Source organism: Callithrix jacchus, chromosome Y (assembly GCF_049354715.1).
Source record: "Callithrix jacchus isolate 240 chromosome Y, calJac240_pri, whole genome shotgun sequence".
Taxonomy (NCBI): Eukaryota; Metazoa; Chordata; class Mammalia; order Primates; family Cebidae; genus Callithrix; species Callithrix jacchus.
Window position 1 is genome coordinate 3,965,970 of NC_133525.1, and position 24,224 is coordinate 3,990,193.

Sequence of the window (24,224 nt, forward strand, 5' to 3'; positions counted from 1 at the left end):
CTGACCTCCCATGTCACTTTCAGCTAGCCAAAGTATGATGAGAGAGCTCAGTCTAGGTGAGGGCTCTTAATTCCTAAGAGAAGCCAGAAATATCTTGCAATGGTAAGCAAAAAGTTCTGAGACGAGAGCATTGGTTCATTCTAGGACAAAGGTGGCAGTACATGAGGGCACTAAGAAATAATTTGAACCAGAGAATCCATATGAAGCCCCATGTTTTTTACCCCAGTCAACACCTAAACTTTATCTAGGTCCAATAAAACCTCACAGTTTAAATGTACCTACAATGAGCTTCCTAGACCTTCAGCCTCCTTCCTTTGGTTAGCGAGTAAAAAACAAAAACTGACCATCCAGTTTGATAGATGATGATCACATCCTCTCTGAGAGCAGTTTCTAGTCTGTTAGCACCCCTGCACCTGGCATTGACAATTCTTGACACTCTATGGCATGATCGAAGATGATGATGATTGGGAAATGATTCAGAAGAATGACTGATGCTCCCCTTACCCAGATTGCTCCTGGCTTGGTCACATGGAAAGAGAACATTATTTTCCAGGAGAACACAATGGTTGACGATTTGACCTCAGGAACAAAGGCAGAGAATATCACTGTCATCTTTGCCATCCCTCCAACACAACGGGAAGGTGAAAAATTATTTAGAGAAGTGCTGGTAGTACCAAGGGACAGGTTCTTACCCTCCTGTGCCAATGTTCCTCACTGGTGACAAGGAGCACTAATAGCACTAATCTCCTAAGTTTAAGATGAAATACAACATCTTAAGAATGCCAGAAACATTCTGTATCTTGATCTAAGAGTGAGTTTGTAACAACAGCGTATTTGCCAAAGTCCATGGAGCTATTTATTGTAACGTTTTATAATACAGTACTTTTGGGGAAAAAGTGATCTACAAAATACCTCTGGTAAAGAGAAAATGCATGCATAGTAAATGCACAGCTCAAGGAATTATGAGATGAATGTGTATCTGTGAACTACACCTTCAAAAAGAACATCGGTTATTGACATCATAAAAGCCCTCTTTGTTAATATCCCCTCAAGGCATCTCTAACCCTGGTTTTAACATTTAAACTTTCTATGTGGAATCATACATTATGTACCATTTTGTCTCTGACTTCCTTGGCTCATCAGGCTGAGACTTCACAACATACCAATTCTCTTGAATATGATATGGGATGGGGACAGGGACGTGCTACATAGAGAAAGGTGGGGTCCCTGGAGAGGGCTCCACCCTCAGGCCTGTGGCCACAAACCTAGGTGAGGACTGGCACTCCTGTGTTCACACTCAAATGTTGCATTTGCCAAGACCACCCTGGCGCACTACGCCTCCCATCCTGTGCCTATAAAAATCCCTAGACCGTAGCAGGGACACTCACAAGTGGCTGGATGTCAAGAAGAACACACTGGCAGAAGAACACACAACAGGCCATGGACAATAGAACAATGCAGACACCAACGGAAATTCAACCAAGGATGGTGAAAGTAGAGTCTGAACTCTGAGTGGCCCAACTCCAGGGGAAGACCACCTTCCCACTCCATCTCTTTTCTGGCTCGCCATCCATGTAGTGAGAGCTACTTTCCCTGCTCAATAAAACCCTGCACTCATTCTCCAAGCCCATGTGTGATCTGATTTCTCCTGTGCACTAGGGAAGGAAACCCATGATACAGAAAGTCCTCTGCTCTTCTGATAAGGCAAAGGGTCTGAGTGAGCTGATTAACACAAGCCACCTGCATATGGCAAAGCTGAAAGAGCAGTCTGTAACACACGCCCAGTGGAGCTTCAGGAGCCATAAACATTCAACCTTACCCAAGGCCAGGGGGTTGGAGCCCACACACTCCACAATCTGCCTGTCTGCTTGCTCCCCTGACAGGTTTGAGCTTCAGGGCACTCAAAGAAGTGCCACTTCTCCTGTGTAACGCCCTGCCAGGGAGATCGGGAAACTTTTCCTGTTTCAACTGGGGACTCATCTGAGATCCCAGAAGGTGAGCGAAAATGTGAAGATCTGCTTCTTTTCCAAAACCCTGCCACCTCTCTTTCTTACAGATGAAAGGATCTGTTTCCCTTCAAGGAGATTTAACTGCCCTAAGTGGGCTGGTCAAACCCCACCTTTGTCTCTTTTCTCTTTCTCGTGGTTTGAAATGGCTGTTAACACGTCCTTTATAACGTTAAGGGTTTTGCTACCGGCTGCAGCAATGCTGTTAAGTAAGATGGCTCAGCTGCCAAAAGTGCAAATCTGATGAACTGTCCTTAGAGGTGCCATCTCTGCCACCAGCCTGACAGACGCAAACACACACAGTTCAGGGAGCCTCCCCTTACCTTGTTTCCTCCCCGCACGGGAACCCAGACATGTCCACAGCATGCAAAGGTTGTGTCTAACAGCCATGAGCTGGCGTAGGTGAGAGAAAACCAGGGTGGTAGCCAGGACCTCACAGGGCTGGCAGGCAAGTGCTTCTTGCCTGTCACACCAATGGAACCTTTCCTCCCCTGGCCAAGGAATTCAACCAAGTATGAACCAGAGGAAGCATACAAGGATTAAAGGGACCCACTTGCACAGGGCAAGGAGGTCTTTCCCTAGAACCTCCCCGTTTTGATCCTTAACCTGGTTTTTCTATTTTTTTCCTTTTCTGAGTGAGAGGACTCCCACTTCCCAACACTCTATTTCTGATAGGGAAGTTAACAAAGAACCATCCCTTGCTGGCTGACAACTGCAAATTCAGCAGGCCCGTTTGAGACACTACCCAAACAGAAGCAGTCTCTGAAATATCTTTTTTGGTCCCAAACTTCATTCCAAGCCTCCAGCTGAGAACTTAGAAAATAAGCCCAGGTCAGAGGGATCCAAAGTCAGGCAACGGGCACAATGTAAATAGGCAGCACTAATTCCTATTGACTCAACCCCCAACACCATGGAAGGAGGCCATACTCCCATGGCATAAACAGGCCCAGAGAACTCAAACTTTGTCAACAGCAGGGAGAAAGGTGGCACACATGAGGGTGGTTAATTCCTATTCTGCAGGTTTTCCCTGCTCCATGGGTCCACACTGCATTGGTACCTATGGCCAACACCTGCCAAGGTCACTGAGACTGAGGGATAAGTGGCGGAAGGGAAGGGAGGATACTAGCTTTCCTTCTCCATCACACACTCAGTTTTTGCTTCAGCAAAACTGAAGTTAAAGAAATGAGACATGCCTCTATTTCCTGTCTTTCAGAATGGGCAACCAGCTCTCTTCACCACTCCCAGCTTATATTCCTCGGCAGTGTGTCCTGAACCATTGAGACTGCTTTGACCCTCAGAATCTGGAGAAAAATGCCGATGGCCCTCAAAGGTTTGGAGAAATTAAAGACCGGGTTGGCCCTTTATAATTCAATTCTATACCATCAATTCAATTCAATTCTATACCACCTGGCAGCTGGAGCGTTTTCATAGACGTGAGAACAGATGGTCTGGCTCTCATATATGCAGGGCTTCTGTGACTTGCAAGGCAATCCAGAACTTTGCCAACAGTGTACGATTGATCCAGTCCTCCTGTTTGGCATCTCAGGGAAGACTTCAAGGGGCAAGCCTAGGAAATTAAGGATCTGAGTGCCAGAGGCACCCCAGCAGATGAGCCAGCTTCCTCCAGCTCTGCTCCTCCAGGTCCACCCAAACCTCCATATCCAGCTTCAGCCTCTCACTTGTCCCCTCCTAGAAATCCTTGCCCTTCACAAGCCCCAGACTCACTCTTGCCCCTCCATCATATTGTGATAACCTACCCTTTGTTAGCCTAACCAGTTCTCTCTTTCTTAGCTGAGAGCTGCACAGACTCTGGGATAGCTTCATGGGCTGGACAGACTCCCCTTTAGTTTCTTCACTTGCCCATCCCCTCCCCTGACTTCTTCCCTTCCCCTAAGCAGGTAGCTGGGCTAAGCTGACTACAAGCAGACAATGGAGTGTCCTTACTGATAAGATACCAAGTTAAGCTGTACCAGCCTCTCCTAGGGATGTCTCTGCTAATAGTATCAGCCACCCCTCCGAACCTGCCCGCTGATAACCAAAAGCCCCTACATCGGCAACTGTTTATCTTTCTGCAACAGTTTACCTTTTAATCTTTGCTTGCTCTGCTTCTGTAAAACTTGCTTTAGCTAGGCTCCCCTTCCCTCCTTTAAGCAAGGCATGAAAACAAACAAAGCCCCTTCTTCAGGGCTGAGAGAATTTTGAGCATTAGCCGTCTCTCGGTCCCCAGCAAACAGAGGACTCCTGATTCAATCTCAGCGTGTGGTGCTTTCTCTAACTCGCTGGGGTACCACAAAATGCCCAGTGAATCTGGGCCCAGTAAGGTCCAAGTCCCCTTCTCCCTATAAAACTTAAAGCAAATTTCCAGAATCTCACCCAAATATTTGAACTCTCCTGGAAAGATATGTTACTTCTGAATCAGTCCCTGATAGGCACTGCTGCTTGGATCTGGGGATGAGCTTTGCATCACACATAGCATCAGGGAATGGAGCAAATACCATCCAAGTGGAAGAGAAGCAGTATCAGTGAATTACCCTAAATGGGATACCAGTGATGGGATAGTAGACTGGAAGAGGAGACACTTTCAGGTGTGCGTAATGAAAGGCTTAATGTAGGACTAAGACCAAGCATCCCAATTATACTAAGTTGTCCACAACTGACCAAAGATTTGATGAAAATCTCACTACCTTCTTGGAAAAGCTGAGAGGTCTTGGTCAAGCACACCTCTCTATCCCCTGATTCACCTGAGGGACAGCTAATCCTAAAGGATAAATTTACAACTCAGGCAGCCCTTGATTTTAGGAGGAGGTGGAAGAAATGGTCCCTGGGGCCGGATAGTACATTAGAGGACCCCCTGAAAGTGGCAACCTCAGTCTTTTACAAGAGAGAAATGGGGACCCGAGAAAGAGGCATAAGCTTTAATGACCACCAGGTAAGCCCACAAACACCAGAATTTCCAGGCAGGGTACACCTGTTAACTGCTAAAAATATGGCTACAACAGGTACCTGTCTTCTAAAGTTTAAGTGATCCCATTCGAGATTTAATTTCTTTCAGCAATGCAAAACAGCTCGGTATACAATGTTTTTGTTAGTATATTTTACGTCTTAGCTCAATCTTTGGCCCTAAATTTTCCTTCTATGATATGCATTTAAACCATGCATATGTGACCTTATAAAACTTGTTTTGTTTTTCTCTCATGCAGAGGCCACCAAACTCCAAACAGGCAGGCAACCAGAGCCTCAAGACAAGCTAAGAACCCTTAATTAAACAGAGCTCTAGAAGGAATCTGACTGCCGTTTTCCTAAAAACAACGCCCCCTGTCAGAAGGAAGCAGCTAAGACTGGTTGTCTCCATGTTTTGATGGCAGTTAGATAGGTGTACCTCTTCAGAGGACAAACATGATACAAGAAGAGGGCAGGGTCCCTGGCAAGGGCTCCACCCTCGTGCCCGTGTACCTAGGTGAGAAGACGTACTCCTGTGTTCACACCCAAATCTTGCATTTTCCTAGAGCACCCTGGCCTGCCACAGCCGCCACCCTGTGCCTATAGAAACCCCAAGACCATAGTGGGCACACACGCAAACAGCAGGACATCAAGAGGTACACACTGGCAGATCACACAGATGGTGACAGACCACTGACAGTAGGGTGGTCTCGATGCCGAGGAAAATTCAGTAGAGTGTGGGTGGTCAAATGAGAGAGTCCAGTCACTGAGAAGCTCAGCTGCAGGGGAAGGCCAACTTCCTACTCCATCCCCTTTCTGGCTCCCCAGCTATCTACTGAGAGCTACCTCCCCCCCTCAATAAAACCTTGCATTCATTCTCCAAGCACACGTGTGATCTGTGGTCTGATTTTTCAGTGCGCTAGGGCAAGAACCTGGGATCCACACAGTCCTCCATCCTTGCAATAAGGCAGAGGGGCTAACTGGACTGATTAGCTAGACAAGTTGCCTGCAGACAGCAAAACCTAGAGAACACACTCCAGCACAGCCCCAAGAGCTGTACACACTCAATCCTAGACACTGCCATGGGGTCACAGCCCATGCTCCCCCTATGGGTTGGACCGCATGGGACACTGAAGAAGTGACCCACTCCCGTCATACGCCTTGTGAGGGGCATATGGAAACTTCGGTTTCAAATATATAGTATCTCATTACAGAAATCTATTCATTCTCCTTGCAGCTATTAAATTGAGCATCCCTGTGAATAGGCTCATCTTTGTAAAGATAGTCAGTTAATGTCTTAAGGAAAAGTTCTAAAAGGGCTCATGTTTTTCATACACACAACTGCTACGTAGCACACATCAGTACCATTTCCTGTTCACATGTGTTGTCAGGACAAGCTTGTCTAACTGTTCTCTTGACTGCTGTAGAGATGCATCCACTTCGTTTGTCCAAGAGGAATGAGACCATTGCATGGAATTCAGATCCTAACTGATCAGCTATTCTCTGAATCCAAAGAACTCATACTCCTAGAAATGGGCATTAGACTACTGTCTGTGGTCTTCAAAGGGCAAATACACATACTTGCGTGCAAATGCGCACACATTCAATGTATTAACCGTCAGTCCTGGAGAAGACAGATACAATGATTCAGTGAAAAATCACACCTAAAAATGCCTGATCAGGATGGAAGAAAATGGGAGACCATTTCTGGGGGTAGAAAGTTGACTTGGTCACTATTTGGCTGGTTCACTGCAGAATTTCCAAACAGTATCTATTCCACAAGTATTATCTACTAATCTTCAAACATCAGGAGTAAATTGTTTACTGAACTATATTACCATCAACCAAACCGAACAACTTGATAATTGCTAACCCAATTTTACCTACACTATCATTTTTTGGGAGATAGCAGTTCCCCAAAATCAGCTCATTTACTAAGTATGCCTGTAACTGATAAGGACAAACTCTTTTTAACTGAATGAACCCTATCACACCTCAGGTGCATTATCGTTAGTCATCAGGATGATAAATACAAATTAAAACAGGATAATAACATGCCTACGTAAATATATAAAGAGTTTAAGAAACCAAGTAATGGTGAGAAAAGTAGAGGAACCAGAAATCTCATCAACTGTGAGAGGAAGTGTAAAATGGTATACTTCTAACACTGAAAACATGCAGGAGCATTCGTATTTACCATAATCATATGAAAATGTTACCGTTACGAACTAGAAATCAGGTGCTATTTACACAATAGGATTCCATACAACAATCAGAATGTTACAATTCTAAGTGACAATATAATTTCATCTCACAGATACATTTACTGCAGGAAACCGGTCACAAAAATGTAAGCTGCTGATTTCATTTACACAAAGTTTAAGAATAGCCAAAAGCTTCTCTGTGATGTTAAAAAAAAGTGCTTATCTTTTGCAGTCTGAGGTCAGTTGCAAAGAGAGGACACAAAGGGACACTGAGGTTCTTGACTACCTTAAAAAAAAAAACAAAAAAACGCATTTCAGACATTAACATAATAGACCAGTTTGCCTCTCATTGTTATGTGTTATGTGTGTGTGAGAGATGGAGTCTTGCTGTCTGTGTGTGTGTGTGTGTGTGATGGAGTCTTGCTCTGTTGCCCAGGCTACAGTGCGGTGCCTATTGTGTGTCTGTGTGTATGTGTGTGTGTGTGTGTGTGTATGTGTGTGTGTGAAGTCCTGCTGTTACCCAGACTACAGTGCAGTGCCTATTGTGTGTATGTGTGCGTGTGTGTGTGATGGGAGTCTTGCTCTGTTGCCCAGGCTAGAGTGCAGTGACGTGATCTTTGCTCACTGCAAGCTCCGCTTCCTGGGTTCAAGAGATTCTTCTGCCTCAGCCTCCCGGGTAGCTGGGATTACTGGCACACACCACCATGGCCAGGCTAATCTTTGTGTTTTTAGTAGAGATGGGTTTCACCATGTTAGCCAGGCTGGTCTCGAACTCCTGACCTCGTGACACAACTGCCTCGGCCTCCCAAATTGCTGGGATTACAGGCGTGAGCCACCGCACTCAGCCTCGCCTATCATGTTTAACTGGTGCTAACTGCCTGTCACAGTGTGTTAAATGGGACTGCCAGCCACCAGAAAAAAAGAAAAGTTCGACAAAAGGTGATATCCCATCTCTGCTATCATTAACTGGCTCCAGTTAACTCTTGACCTTACTACTTACAGTCAGAAAGTAATTGGTTGGTCAACTGACTTTCTCCTCAGTTCAGTCATCCTTCACATCAAAAATGCTTAAAATAACAATCACACTCACATTAAGTTGCTTAGACCAAAATGCAATACATGCTGCATATATAGGCCTTTTAGATTTCCATCAGTCCACAATACAAATCCTGCCTCAGTACTCCGAAACTTACACCGCCATCATTCATTCAAGTAGGTAAGGCCAGTACATACTTCTAGCCTCCAGACCTATTTCTCAAATAGCTTTGGTAGTTAGCCAAGATACCAGATTTCCAATCTTCAGGTTAAGACAAGTTCATTTTCAACTCAACATTAAGCTACTGGTGACAGCAGAAAACAGATTTTTAACTTTTTATTGTAGTAAAATCAGAATAACAGAGCACATGCAGTAACAGCATCTGCAACTAATACAATAAGCAATTACTAAACTTAGAGTGACTTGAGGGTCAATGGTTACATTCAGCAATTACATTCTTTACTGAAAATATTGCTGGCTGATGAAACTGAATGTAAGTCACTGCTCACGGCAATACACAAAAATATAATGTTTGAGGACTGTAGATATGCCAGACAATCACTGAAATTCAAAACAAAACATCTAACAAACTCAGAGAGCATCTACGATGTAGACACTTCATATCAGTGTTCAGATGAGTTTCATTAATACCATAAGACAAGGATATCAAAACCGTGGCAAGTTTTAATTCAAGTTGACAATTTTGTCTTAAATTTTCTCAGAAAATTATAGCTACATTGCCAATGCCGGGTCTGCTTAATTTGACTCAAGTTTAATAGGACTTGACATTAAAAGCGCACACTACCAGAAAATATATTATTTCACATACGGTTACATTCAAGTGCCAGTGTTTTCTGTACTGTCTTTTGGTCAAGTTTCTTTAAACTTTCAGAGAATCATTTTTAGGCTTACAAAAATAAATATTTGTCAAAATTTTCAATAAATATTATACAACTAGCAGCAAAAGTATCTAAAATCTGTTGTGTGCAAACAGTTTTCTTCTCAACTATCATTCCACGGTCCCAAATAAAATTTTGCAATCTACTTCTTGACTGGCTGCATTCAACAATCTCTGAGAGATGAAATAAAACTGGGAGATTGAGAACACACACACAAGACAGTCATATATAAAGTTCTCTCAATCTGCAGTAAGTGCTTTGTAAAAAGTTATGGGCAAAATGTACAAGAGTCTAAACTTATACTAATTGAAATAGCACCTTAATAAATGACCTCAATACTGTAAAGTACACCTACTTACAAATTTTAGAACAAGGCACAAGACACTTGAAAATCTCTTGCACTTTAACAAATTTTGCCAACTTCTGATGCCACTGAAAAGATTTGTTTCTGAAGATCATTGCATTGTGGCTGCAAAATCAGTAGAGAATTCCAAGTGAGAGAGGCATTTTGAGCGGTGGACAACCGTCTTTGGCCAAATTTACCACAAGAGACTGCTAATACAATGGAAACCTATGCAACTAAAATACACTAAAACTGCAGAGAGAAGGTATACCTTGTGCAGTTTAGTACATAAATGCAACCTGTGTGATTTCAAGCATTTGGCAGCCTTAGATTTAAAAAGTCCACAAGTGTAAGCCATTTTAACATTTCAATGCAGCTTCAACAGAGCATTACTAATCTACATTTACATTAAAGCCTGCTGCATAATCCTTCCTGTTTAATTTCCTTCTTGACTGAAGAACATAAACACTAGCATGCAGTTAAAGACCAGAAACCAATCAGGCCTGCCGTGAGACTTGGTCGTTGCCATGGCCAGCCATTCTAACATTTTGAATTTTTACAGCAGGCATAAAAAAACTACTTAAATGATATTTCCCCAAACATCTTATCAAAGCTTTAAACCAACCTTTCCTGTGACAGTATGCCCAAGTTTGCCTAGCTTAGAATAAACTTCTCAAACTTTTTTAGAAGAGAAACTGCTGTGTTTATTTCAGTTAACTTTAAGAGCTCTTTCAAAAATATTAATGGGTATGGTGATACATTCCACCTCCTCACCACTGGAATGGCTTATTTAAAGAGGGTAAGTTTCTAAGCGCCCCTCCAGGATACACTGAGAAAATCAGAACTTACTATAGGTTGGCCACATAAAAAAAAAAACAAACTATGCTTTAATGCTTTAAGATGATCCCCCACCCCCCAAGACTGCAAGAGTCAAGCGGTCCGAATGCAGGCTACTGTCTGAAGATGTTTTGTTTTGTTTTTTCCCCGTTTATATTCACGGATGAATTGATGATTCCTGTTGAAGTTGTATCACACCTGTGTGCCACGGTTTGATTTTAGGCCGAGGTTAGTAAATTTATTTTGTCAAAACAGTGGGTATCGTGAGCATGACTGATCCAACAGGACATCAAAGTAGGAAGCTGTCTAAAGTTAAAGTCACAGTATGTTAACAAACAAAACGATCCTTAGCCACGAACTTATAAATGCAGTTTGGGGTGGGACTGAAGCAGGAGGGGAGAGTTAAATCCAAATCACAGCAATTAAGTCTTCAAACCAATTTCTGAATAGGGCTGCTGTTTTATTTCCTTTCATTCTTCTTCTTGTGACTTTGAGCTCCCTTGAATTTTCAGGACAATCACTGCTGGTAACGTCCTGCAAGTTCTTGAGGTGACACGACACAGTCTGGCTCAGTTACATGTGGTTTGCATATTAGCTTGTTTGTAAGGGTGACTTTGCTGTGAAGCAGATTCAGTTGCCCCACCAGTCAACCCGCTGGAAGTCATAATTTCCTCCATATCCATCACTATTGTAGAAGCCTCCATAGCCACCTATCAAGAAAAATGTTTAAAGAGAGAAACATTAAGTCACCTTTCTTTTTTTTTCTCAAGTACTCTAACGTAAACCCAACAAAAGAAATCTAGTGTTAAGAGTTTGTGTCCCTCAGAAATTAAATTTCCCCAATGAATTATGGTATGAAAAACAGGACTCACAAGAAAAAGAAAAAGCCCTTCCTCAAGGAAAAATTAACATTACCTCTACCAAATCCTCTGCTGTTGCCGTAACCACCTCCACCACCGCGGCTGCTGCCTGCACGACTACTACTGAAGCCAGAACTGCTGGAGCCACTACTCTGTCGACAGTCTCTAGCACCAAATCCTCTGCTGAATCTATTATTGAAAGCAAAAATATAGCATGGCACTGTAAGTCCAAAGTTGGATTAAACAGCAAATTCCTGCTTCAAGTTCACAGTTCCCCATTTAAGTTTTCAGTTCAGTGCCATTATGTTCTCATGGGAACTGTACCATTAATGTCCCAGGTGTTCTAGCAGAGTTTCTAAAGTACTCAGTAGTGAAGAACTGACACCTAACGCCATGTCAACCTTTCTAATAATTACCCCTTGCCCAAACGTTTATGTATTATAGTTGAAAATAACTGTTTAACCCGTTACTCGGGGAAAAGCTAACTCTGAAAGCTTACTGCCCCCAATAGGTAATACCAAGAGGGAAGGCTCACAACAGTGCGTACCTTTTAGATCGTCCACGATTGCCACCCTTGTAGTGGTGTTCGTAAGCCATACTTTCCAACCAAGAAGGCACTTCTTGTTTAGCTTCTACAAGAAGATCCAACAAATCCTTTGCAATATTCACATTTTTTTCGTTAAAGAATGAGGTGGCAAGGCCTACATAGATCAAAAAAAGCACATGAAGTTTCCATAAAGCAGCATGCTGTTCTTACATTCCTATATCCCTATGTAAAATATTGTAAGTCCAAAACTAAAACGTGACATTGTGATTTGCAGTACAACCAAATCAAACGGACGGAAAAAAAAATTTAGTTGGCTGATTAATCTAAAATTTTTCCTCAGATATAAACGTTCTATTTTTAAGGTCCTTTGTCAAATCTTTGCTGGGTGCATCACAATAATAAAACCAAAATAAATAAAACTCCCTAACAAAATTATTACCCAGGTTTCCTACACGTCCTGTACGGCCAATACGATGCACATATTCTTCAATATCACTCGGCAGATCAAAATTGATAACGTGTCTCACATTTGAAATGTCTAGTCCTCGTGCTGCAACCTGAAAAATAACTTTTATTTTAAAAAAAAAAGCACTGTACAAACATGATTAATTAAAAAATAACGTTTACATACAGCTGTAGCCACAAGAATTGGGCTTCTCCCCGAGCGAAACTGGCGAAGGGCCTCCTCTCGATCTCTCTGTGATCGGTCTCCATGAATACTAGTACAAGCATGTCCTTCATGGTATAAGAAATCCTCCAGGGAATCTGCTCCCTTTTTGGTCTCTACAAACACCAAAGTCAGTGAATCCCTCCCTGAAAAATCAGAAGGCTTTGTTTACTCATAATGAATTAGCATCGCTGGTTAATCTAAATATTAACTGGGTTAATTCTAGTCCTTCTGCTAGAATAAATCTTGGAGGCAATTAATGTAAACATTGTTATAACTATGTTTAGAATGAGGAAAAGGCAAGGGAAGGAACAGAAGAGATGTAAAGAGATTCTCCTTACATGTAACTGACACTATTATTATTATTATTCATAATTTTACCTGTTGCTCCCAAGATATCAAGCAGAAACGACCGTTTATCTAAGTCTTCCACCCAAATTACTTTCTGTGTGATGTTCTCAGAGGTAGAGCCTACTCTGCCGACAGCTAAAAAGATATATTCATCCAAAAAGTCACGAGCAAGCATCTGAAAAAGTGAGAAAAATACTCAATTGCCTACTTTAGTACACAAATTATCTAAATATAATAAACACATATGCTCTAATCAAAAACGAAAACATCCAACAATACCTGTATTTCTTTAGGAAAAGTAGCACTAAACATCATGGTGTGACGAACGCCCTTTGGTGGCATGGTATCTTGTTCAACGATGCGACGTATCTGAGGTTCAAATCCCATATCCAACATCTTATCAGCTTCATCCAACACTAAGTACCTGTTATGAAAAACCCTCAGTTGATCCTGGATCATTAGATCTGACACACTAATTACTCGGTATGTTGCCTAACTAATTACACTAATGTACTCCCCTCCATAAGGGAATATTCCAGTGCCACAAACAGATACACACACGCATGCATGCACACATGCGCGCACGCACACACACAGAGACAAAATGGCTCAAGATTACAACCAAATTAGCCACATGTTGATTGTTAAAATAAAGCTTAGAGCCTCAATTAAAATTTCACTTACTCTTTAAACAAAAAGGTTAACTGCAATTTTCAAAACTATGTGGAAAATTAAATTATCGAAGCTCAGGCAGCCCTAGTAAAAATACTACAGAAGTAATCAACTTCTAATACAAAAAGAGGCGCATCCCATATGTAAAAACTGACGTACTTGCAGAAGTCTAACGCAATCTTTCCTCTTTCCATCATATACACTAGACGTCCTGGAGTGGCTACTAACAAGTGGCATCCACGTTCTAAGTCCCGAATCTGCTGACCAATATCAGCACCACCATAGACTACACAAGGACGAACTCTAGATCGGTATGAAAACTGTAAGCAAAGAACATGTCAGTGGCCATAAAAACATCGTTTGATCAAGGAGAAAAGCAACAATCACTAAAATGAGTATTTTACTTTTCTGGCTTCCTCATAGATCTGTACAGCCAATTCTCTCGTTGGGGCTAAAACCAAGGAAACTGGATATTGCTTGCGGCGCCCACACCTTCCGTTTCCCTAAAAAATGAAAATAATTTACACTTTCTGGCCAAAAACTGTAATTCTTTTTTAAAACTTACCAGTTTCCTTTTATAATGTGCAGACTACACCTACAGACTTATTTTCATTGGGTGAACGGGGTGAAAAAATAAAAATAAGGTGTAGCTGGCCTTGTTTAGAAAAGTCAACAGGCATTTGCAAAGCCTTTTTAAAACAAAAACGTCTCATTTTACAGCAATACCTTTACCTTCACGGCCTTCAAAGCTTCTCCTGGACCATCTGTATATATCTGACTCAGTATGGGCAAAAGAAATGCTGCCGTTTTCCCAGAACCTGAAGACAAAACACTGACTTATCATTTCTGAATATTAATCGTTGATAAAGTGTTCTCGATGCTCTCGAGAATTACAGGAAATTTTTTCTTACTCCATTTCCAATTTTCTAGGACGTACAGTAAATTTATACGGCAAACCTAAGGAGTAAAGCGACTTCTGTGCTCTACTTTCAAACAGTACATTTTAATTTGTACAAAACACAACCATTTTGTCTGAAAAGTGCAACATTTCTTTGTAGTGGCTCTATAGTGTTGGAAGGTAAAGCAGGAATCAGTAAACTTTCTGTAAAGAGCTAACAGTACATGGCTCTTGCAGGCCAGTCTCTACAAGAGAACACTTTTTATCTGTGCCAAATCTCTGGCTAACCTCTACAGCACAGACATAACAAATGGGTATTTATATTCGAATATGGCTGTTGAAAAATACACAAGTGCTAGGTTTCAGATCAGGCTGCAGTCTGCTAACTCCCGTGGAGTTAACCGAAAAAGACGCAGTTCTGTTTCTTAAAGAAGGTATTCAAGCTGACAATTTGCCATGCGCTTCCTCAAGATGCCCAGATACATCCCAAGGATCCAGAGGTACAGACAAAAAGGCACATCCCCAAGCTCTCTCAAATGCTAAACACAGGACTCAGACATCCCTTCAGAACATACTACTTTTAAAGTAAGCCCAATTAGATAGTCTTAACTTTTGCTTTTTATCAACTAAGCTTACCTGTCTGGGCACAAGCCATTAAGTCTCTTTTTCCCTTAATGATAGGAATGGCATGTTTTTGCACTGGAGTAGGACGAGTATAGCGAGTAAGCTCAATGTTCCCCAAGATAATTTCTCCCATGTCAATATCACTGAACTGTCAGGAAATGTAGCCGGGTTAATCAAATACAAGTAAATATAGAAGTAAACATGACAGATATAAAATGCTGTATCTTTTGCAATTTCTGTTTTACACTACCATATTAATGGAAGTAACCAAACTGTCTGTGATTTGGTTTACAGATGCTATGATTTCAGTTAAAGAATCGTGGCATTTTTTAACAAAATGGACTCCTGGGTTTAAAAAATTGAAACAGCATTTGGAGGCAGGCATGGTGGCTCGTGCCTGTCGTCCTTCTTCTTTTTCAGACAGAATCTCACTCTGTGGCCAGGCTGGAGTGCAGGGGCGCAATCTTGGCTCACCTTAACCTCCGATGCCTGGGTTGAAGGGACTCTCCTGCCTCAGCCTCCTGCATAGCTCAGATTACAGGTGCGTGGCACCATGCCCAGCTCACCTGAGTGTTTTTAGTAAACACGGGGTTTCACCACGTTGGCCACAATGGCCTCTATCTCCTGACCTCATGATCTGCCCGCCTCAGCCTCCCAAAGTCCTGGGATTACAGGCGTCAGCCATCGTGCCCGGCCAATTCCGAGACTATTCTTAATAGTGGCATTAATGTTTCATAATCCAATGGGTTTGCATTAAGAACTTTAAGAGTCAAACAAAAACTTACGTTTTCAATATGTGGTGGACAGTTACTGCCGGTTGCCTCTACTGGTATTTCATCGTATTTCTCAAAGTTAATCCCCGTGTTTCCTCCAGAAAACAGTTCCCTGAAATCAGACAATTATTACATGTATATAAATTGTTACGAAACTTATGGCTTAGTATAACATGTTGTTCAAAAACTTACCGCTCTAGGCGTTCACTTGGTGGAAGTGGTTTTGACCAATCATCTTCATCCGACTTGTCACACCAACGACTGTGTCCACTCCGTTCGTATCTACCAAAGCCAGTTCTGTCACGACTGCCAATACCATCATATTCACTCCGTCCACGATCATCAAATCTGAATGGCACGAGCAATCAAAAATACACGATTTAGCCGATATCGGATTATCACCCCTCTAGAAATGTCCTTGGGTATCAGCTGACTTACTGAACACAACCACCCTTAAACGATGTCAGCAACTCAGTGTTTACCTCGTGTGAAATAAGCCCCTCTAATTAACCAGCGCTTATGTGTAATCTGTGTCTTCGTTCTTAAGAAAATTATAAAAATTTTTATAAAATTACACAGCTTAGACATCTCATGCTAAGAATTAGGTTTAGATACTTACAACTAGTGCATACTTTACATCTTCATTTAAGACAGTACCATCTAAACATATTTACTGGTATCATCTAAATATATTTACTGGCAGGAAAGCAGGAATAACACATGAAATTTTTTAGATATAACATTTTTAGATATAAAAAAGTAGAAGACACGTGACAAGAGAACATTTTTCTTAGAGTTTTATTCCTGTTTCTGAAAAACAAGACAGGATCAAATTCAATTATTAGGGTTTGTTTGTTTGTTTGTTTGTTTGTTTTGAGATGGAGTCTTGCTCTGCCACCCAGGCTGGAGTGCAGTGGTGCCGTCTCAACTCAGAGCAGCCTTTGTCTCCTGGGTTCAAGTGACTCTCCTACCTCAGCCTTCTGAGTAGCTGGGACTACAGGCACATTCCACCATACCCATCCAATCATTCTATTTTTAGTAGAGATGGGGTTTCACCGTGTTGGTCAGGCTGGTCTCGAACTCCTGACCTTGTGATCCTGCCACCTCGCCCTCCCAAAGTGCTGTGATTACAGGCATAAGCCAACCCACCCGGTCCCGTCTCTACCAAGAAAAGAATAATTAGCCGGCCAGGTGGTGGGCGCCTGTAGTCCCAGGTACTTGGGAGACTGACGCAGGAGAATCACTTGAACCCAGAAGGTGGAGGCTGCAATGAGCCCAGATCGTGCCACTGCACTCCAGCCTGGGCAGCAGAGCAAGACTCTGTCTCAAGAAACACGCACGCACGCATGCACGCACACACACGAAGCATTTAAAGCTGTCGCAGACTGTATCATTTAAGTTGAAACAGACTTCATTGTGTCAAATAGTATATTCGTCTAAATTAATAAACTACTTTTAGTAAAGAACTCTCAGTGCCAACAGAGCAATGATAAACCATCACTCTGCTTTAAATCCATGAGTAGTCTCTTAAAGATATGCTCAAGGACCAGTGTAAGTATGAAGAATGAGAACTTGCCAAATTAAGATTCCTAAACTGCTACTGTATAAACACACAAGCTGGGATTTACCTTCCACGATCACTGAAATAACCAGACCTTCCTCTTGATTCTCGAGACCCAAAACTGCTATATGCATCCTTATCTCTGCTGCAACTCCAACCTGAACTGTCTTTATCAGAGAATCCTTCAATAAAAAAAGCAAAAATTGAAAGCTGATGAGACGTTTACACGATTTCCATCTTCCCAAATACGAAGTCCTTCACATGTAGTCTTCCTTTATCTTATCCTGCTGGGAACAAAGGTCAACAGGTGCTTCACATGTAGTCTTCCTTTATCTTATCCTTGTGGGAACAAAGGTCAACCAACAGGTCCCATAAGCAGAATTTTTACAAGCGTTAATGTGTTCTTCTACCAGAGATGATTAAATGAGGCAAAGTAATCTCATGACCTGAGAACAACGTAGCCTGCATGTAACACAGCTATGATACTATCACCACAATAGTAATTGTTTTCATTCACCCCCTAAGTATAAATGTTATGTGTCCAACACGTAAACCTACTCCAATGCAATTATTTACGATGTCTTTTTTTAAGCTATGACTGATTAGGAGGGATTCCAACTCCCTCACTTTTAAGCTCAACTTGTAGCTAGTGCAAGCGATGCTTCTGTTAGTTTCCTAGCTATGATCCATCTTTGACAAATCCTGAATAACGTAACGCAAAAGGTGTTAAACCTAAACATTTAACGTAAGCTATGTATAATACACATTTTGGAAAGGCCCAGCTAAAGACTACCTCAGGGACTGTGGATTACCTTGAACTAAGAGAAGAGATCTACATAATCAGATAAAAATATGTCAGGCCTATTAAGACAGAGAATTTCTAATTACTCTTTGAAAATTTCAGGCAGGGGACAGTAAAGATACAGCAAATTAGGTTTTCCCATTGACACTGCTCTAACTTTGAACATCACAACCCATTTCTTAAGTCACTATGGCATCCTACCACCTAAAAACAACGTTTCTCGAACTATTCACATAAAGTTATTTTAACACAATCTCGCATTCAGAGATGGTCAAGACTTTCTATTTTACTGTTAACAACTAAAACTAAGTTGTTACAAACATCACTGTGTGCTACGCTCATACACACACTACTGGCCTACCAAGAGTCCAAACATAATTGTGTCATCTTAATACCCTCAGTGAGAATAAACCTATACTTGAGTTTTAAAAACCCTCATTATTACCTACTTTCATTGTCTACAAACTGACAAAGGAATGACAAGAGCAAACTTGCTGGAGGGCTTCCCTAATCCAAACTTTTAATTAAATGTTTAAAGTTACAAGTTTATAAAGTTGTCACTTTTCATTCTCCCCTGCTTTTAAAAATCCAGTATTAGACAAATGACCCATAGTACTTCCCACATTAAGGAAGTTAGATGGTTAACGTCTCTTCCATCCCCGCAAATACTAAAATATTGCCAACTCTTCTTAAGGCACTTAAGACACCTCGGGTGCAATTCCAGCCAGATACAACACTTAGCATGCTTGTGATAAAAGAAACTCTGCAGTTACTCTGAAAAAAGAAAACAATCCTTAGCAAAGTGGTCTTCTGATAAACACATACAGACTTAAAAACAGGGTACAGACTAAACAGAGAAAAACAAAGTCAACTGCAAGTACTCTACCCACTCCACACCCCTTTATCATTAGCTTCTTTCCTTTTGGTTTTAAATATTTTTCCTGACATTTCCTTCTCCTAGAAATTTTTTGATGTGCGTGAGGCACTCAAAACATCACCCCAATTAAACTTTTCTAATGAACTCTTCTACCTTACAAATTTGATAGGAAACAACCCTAGGTGTTTTAATGCATTTCATACAACACCTTTCCAATGAAGTTGTCTGGGTTGAAACATATCCCCAGCTCATTGAATGTGGCCCAAAGTGATAATTTTACAACTGTTAACTAGTCCAGAAAAACAAAACACCATTTCACTGTGGCAACTTTTCAAGACAGCAGCAAGCAGAAACTTTACCACCAGACAGTTTCTTTGACATAAGGCATTCGCAAAAATATGCCACTTTCAAATTCAAACCACACCATAAATGTTACCAACAGATACAGTACCATAGTTAACCTACTTGGTAGGTTAACGACACAAACCCAAATTCTTTGGGCTCAGTCTGCCACAGGACACAATAAGTATCCATCATTCAACATTCGAGGAACTTTTCCGAGGACAGAAAGTGCTAGTTCCTAAAGACAGTCCAAAAGAGGCACAGGAGGGGACAAAAAGTGTTCACAGACTTCCTCAAGTCACTCTTTTTCCCTAGGCTTTGATGAGCTGCTAAAGGTTACATCTACAAACTTGCCTTAAATACATACCTTTAGACGCTTCTCTGTTCCGTAAGTGAGGAGGTATATAGCGTCCTTCTAAAAGAGAAAATGTAAAATTAGAAGCCTATGACATCACCACGACGCTGCCTATTCAGAAAACGTCTATGAAAAGATAGGTCCTGGAAAACAAACTTCTAAAACCTGTATTTCATACAGGAAACTACTTTGCAAGATGAAGGGGAAAAAATGCTTACTCGAAAATACGCTGAGAACCAAATGTATTTCAGTAGCTAGTAGTGGTTATTTAATAACCATGTTTTAAAAGGCTCTATTTCAGATAACTGCTACATGAAATCAACACTGATCATTAAACGCGGCCATTACTCCAACGTAACAGTGTCGTAGAGAGAGAGGAAAAAAAGGTTCTATGTGCTATACTAAATCATCTACCCAGGAAGAGGCTTTTTTAAAATGTCCAAAGATTAAAGTGGAGATACCATAAAAACACATGAAAAGTTGGAGAGTGAAAATTTTCTGGAAATTTCTGAATCCCAGGTCAAGGGATCCTCCTGCCTCAACCTCCGAAGGCAGCTGGGAGTGCAGAGACGAGCCACCACGCCGGGCTAATTTTTTTGTATTTTTAGTAGAGCCGGCGTTTCACCGTCCTTGGCCAGGCTGGTCTCGATCTCCTGACCTCAGGCTCTACCCGCCTCGTCCTTCCCAAGTGCTGTGATTACTGGCCTGAGCCACCGAGCCCAGCCCAAGGCTCCGTTTTAAAAAAAGAGTTTTCGGGCCGGGGGAGCGATGGGCTCACCCTCTAATCCCAGTCGTCTGGGAGGCCGACGTGGGCAGGTCAGGAGATCTGAGATCCAGGCCATCCTGGCTAACGTGGGGAAACCCCGTCTCTCTCCTCATAATATTAGCCAGGCGTGGCGCGCCCGTAATCCATGCTACTCGGGATGATGAGGCAGCACAATCGCTTGAACCAGGGAGGCGGAGGCTGCAGGGAGCCGAGATGGCATCTCTGCACTCTAGCCTCGGCTACAGAGCGAGGCTGGGCCAAAAACAAAGGTTTTACTTACTGCTTGCTGTACTTGCTCCTCCACTCTGTTTCTCAGAGGAGTTCAGGTCCAGATCCGCAAGCTAGAAAAGAGGTATCAATAGCTCACATGCTGACACACAAGAACAGATAAGATCACAAGCGACAAATAAGAAGACCTGGATTCCAATCTTATCCTGTACCATACACTTGGCTGCTGGGACTGCCTGGCATTACCCGACAAGATTTTAAAGATGCTTAAGTCTATCAACCATGACAAATGCAAATGGCACCACCTGAATACCGGCAGTTTCATACCAACAAAGTTCAAATTCATTCACTCCAAACAAATTTTCTTGAACAATTTACCATGGTAAAAGCTTTCCAAACAAAAAAAAAAAAAAAAAAAAAAAAATCTACCATCCATTTCTCAGTAACTTAAACAAACATTCAATTTAGCTACAGTCGTTAATAGTAAAATGTTCCCAAAGACAGTGGTTTTCTTGATATCCTAAACCTAAAAATAAATGGACACCGGAACATTTGAAGATTCCTTACGGTCGACTGGCGCCAAAGACTGTGCAACTATTTTTAAGGCAGATAAATTCCTAGACATCAAAAGTTAAAATAATAAACCAACTTCACTATGTTTTGAGTACTGTGCAGCTTTACACAGCTGTCATTTCATGTTTGACGCTCTATGAAGGTGGCAGTATTCATTTCTCCCATTTTAAACATCAACTTCAGAGGTCTTTGGTGACAAAGTTAAAAAGCGACACATCTTTTCTTTAATGCTTCTAAAATGACATACCCATTCTTAACTCCTGCCTCCTTATACGGCTAGATTTTAAAACTATAGGGGGAAAAGGTGATTTCGCTTTATGGGCTTGCAGCATAATGCTTTACCAAGAAGTACTCAGTAGCGGCGGGCGGTGGGGGGGCGTGGCGGTGGGGGGGGCGTGGCGGTGGGGGGGGCGGACAATCACCTACGTCAAAATAGGTTGCAAGAAACAAGTGCAACGCCCAGAGCAACTTTGTCACCTCTCTGAACAAACCTTCTACGCCATAACACGCTTACATATGTATTGAAAGTTCAAGATACTATCAAATTAAATGCATCATCGATTAAGATACTGTATTTTAAAACTTCGCCATCTGAATCTGGTTACTACTTAATTCTAGCGAAGTAGACAGTACGCTTTATCAAGAGTTAAGTGTTGCCAGTTACATAGAAAACATTGTAAACTCGTACCGCCGAATTCTCTATTCCTTAGTTCTCTGTTTCTACGGTCTATTTAACATATTAAGAATCAGTAAGTTGCAGGCCTTAATACGACGCAGTGAAAAACTATCTCAAAAGGCAGACCGTTAAATCCCTCAAACCGCACCTAAGCTTTATCCTTTATTCATTCTCTCCCCCAGGCGTGGGAGGCAAAAATGCAGGCATAAGGGTCCGAAGCACTGCAGTGCAAACTGCAGTAGGTTCCTGACACGGTATAGGAGCCTGATCTCACACGTACACCACATATCCTGCCCCGTCGTCGGGCAGACTTCAAAGGTAAAGGATCTGCCCTTAATGGAAACAGAGTTAGACCTATATCAACATTCCTTCTGCGGTAAAAAGAGAGTAAACCACAAATAACCTGTCCCGCGAATCAACCGGTTAATCTCCTACGGGCCTAGTTCCCGTATCGCCTAACGCAAAGGCACAATACTACACAAAAGGCGCACAGTTTTCGGCTAGCCGGCTATCCAGTGGCTCTCCGAGTTAAGAAAGGGGTGTAGCGCAATCCTGGATCCCTAACCTTCAAGGTGTCTTCCCGCTGGCCTCTGCTTTCCATTCTTTCTAAGGCAGGTCAAGAGAAGCAGGTGGCGGCCATTCGCCCTCCCCTCGCCGCTGTCGGTTTCAGGTTCTTCTACGTCACAAAACTGCCACACCGGAAACGCGGACCCGGCACGCTCAGCATCCGGTCAGCGGTTGCTCCATCCGTAAGGGAAGCGGGCAAAACAAGATACAGGACGCTTGTTTCCCTGGGCTTCATAGTCACTCGCCTTCAAGAATTCCATAGGCCCGGCCCCTGCAAGGACCACAGCGCTACTCAACTCATACAACCGCATCCAAGACTGTGGCCACTCGCCGGAGCCAACACCATACTCTTTGTCCTCGCTACACACAGTGACTGGGTGGCCTGCATGCACTTTCTGCCTAAACGAGACTTCCGTGCATATGTCACGGGCGCCTCGTGAAGGTCTAACCGCTAGACTGGAAAAAAAAAGTCCCTTTTTTGCGAACCGCCGCCTTCCCCGCCCCTGTTGACTAACCGGTCAGTGGTCGCACATGCGCGTCTCCGCGGGACCGCTCATGCACGCCCAGAAGCCGCCATTGCGGGCGGCCCACTACCCTAGGAGAATACCGCGTAAACACCACCCTTCACGCTGTGGCCACCGTCCGGTCTCCCGTACGTGGGCTGTCATGGTCTCACACAGTTTCTTTCCCATTTCCCCAGAGTCCGAGCAGGGATGCTTGGCTAAGAAAGTAAAAGTTCACTCTGAACCTTTAAATTTGTAATTCTGAGATAAACTTACTAAATTCATTGGCAGCTTTCAAATTGTGCAAACTCACCGAAGTATATTATTGTGAGCTCAAGTAGATTTCAGTTAGGTGTTTGCCTTCCGAAAAGTGAATCTATCTCTCTCTCTGGAACTTCAAAACAACCGTTGTATTCCTCAATATTGTCTATTACTCTTGCTGAGCTTTTGCAACGCGTCTTTGTCGATAAGATGTACATTTCTTTCTCCTGTTACGCGCGTGTTAACGAATACACTTTTATACTTTTTAATATGAGACTTAAAACAACCCTTTTTGTTATTCAGTTTTCTTCCCTTGAAAAAATCGGATTATGGGCATATTCCAAGGTTTTTTAAATTACAGTTTTAGCTTTGCTGAAAATTAAGCACAATGAAGTGCTCCAGACATCCAAAAAATGAAACGTAGTCGTTGTGGAGCTCAGTCACTGGGGGAACACAAACCTGACACAGAACAGGTTCTGTGAATAGTCTCACAAAAAAGTGAAAAACAAATTACGGTCACTTTTGTCTGGTGGTACACGGGTATTTTGGGTAAAATAAAATTATACTGATGTTCATCTAACCTTGAATTGAGCTTTCGTGACAATGTCTGAACATACCACATAATTCTTTCTCTGGATGTGCTACAAAAGAAACGTTGGTGTCTCAAACCCACAACCATAGTCTTGTTTTGTTTTCTTAAGTACTTACATTTAACCAAAAATCACCATCCAGTTCCACGTGAAGTAGATTTCCCATCGTTATAGTGCTAAAGTAAATTCAGATACCACTGTCCACTACTATGTATGTATGTATGTATGTATGCATGCATGTATGTATGTATGTATGTATGTATTTATTTATGTAATATAGGTGGAGGTTTTCAATCTGCTTTTGGTCACTATTGAAAGCAATACTCAAAAAACCTACATAGTACATTGCCAAGATTGTGCACGAAAAACAAGCAGAAGTTTGGAAAATTTTGTGGTGCTAGAACAGTACAAAACGGAGGACCTAATCCAAGTCTATGATCGGTTTAAACTGGGAAGTGAACGATAC

At 42.1% G+C, this 24,224-nt stretch overlaps 1 protein-coding gene and 1 long non-coding RNA gene across 2 annotated transcripts in view; one reads left to right on the top strand and one right to left on the bottom strand.

The window, feature by feature from the left end:
* Positions 1–5,829, top strand: part of LOC118150939 (uncharacterized) — a 36,192-nt gene extending 30,363 nt beyond the window's left edge. The window contains exon 3 of the long non-coding RNA XR_013531919.1: positions 3,220–5,829. This is a non-coding gene — a long non-coding RNA (uncharacterized LOC118150939). The remainder of the gene's footprint in view (positions 1–3,219) is intronic.
* A 2,678-nt stretch (positions 5,830–8,507) lies between these two features.
* Positions 8,508–22,496, bottom strand: LOC144576360 (ATP-dependent RNA helicase DDX3X-like). Its single transcript, XM_078364491.1, has 17 exons — positions 22,403–22,496; positions 20,641–20,701; positions 19,607–19,654; positions 17,286–17,400; positions 15,850–16,005; positions 15,670–15,769; positions 14,897–15,032; positions 14,095–14,180; positions 13,767–13,865; positions 13,522–13,682; positions 12,970–13,114; positions 12,721–12,865; positions 12,304–12,485; positions 12,112–12,229; positions 11,673–11,826; positions 11,181–11,314; positions 8,508–10,975 (listed from the first exon to the last, which is right to left on the bottom strand). The coding sequence occupies exons 1-17, from the start codon at positions 22,436–22,438 to the stop codon at positions 10,896–10,898; spliced, it is 1,956 nt and encodes a 651-aa protein (XP_078220617.1). The 5' UTR covers positions 22,439–22,496; the 3' UTR covers positions 8,508–10,895.
* Between the last annotated feature and the right edge of the window lie 1,728 nt (positions 22,497–24,224).

What these genes read in the sequence shown, in the direction of transcription:
- LOC144576360 (XM_078364491.1), bottom strand. Translation starts at nt 22,438, where the DNA reads ATGGAAAGCAGAGGCCAGCGGGAAGACACCTTGAAG. An exon ending in CTTTTCCTAAAGAAATACAG is followed by an intron (nt 12,866 to 12,969) that starts GTATTGTTGGAT and finishes TCACTTTTTCAG; the next exon opens with ATGCTTGCTCGTGACTTTTT. An exon ending in TGATATCTTGGGAGCAACAG is followed by an intron (nt 12,486 to 12,720) that starts GTAAAATTATGA and finishes CTGATTTTTCAG; the next exon opens with GGAGGGATTCACTGACTTTG.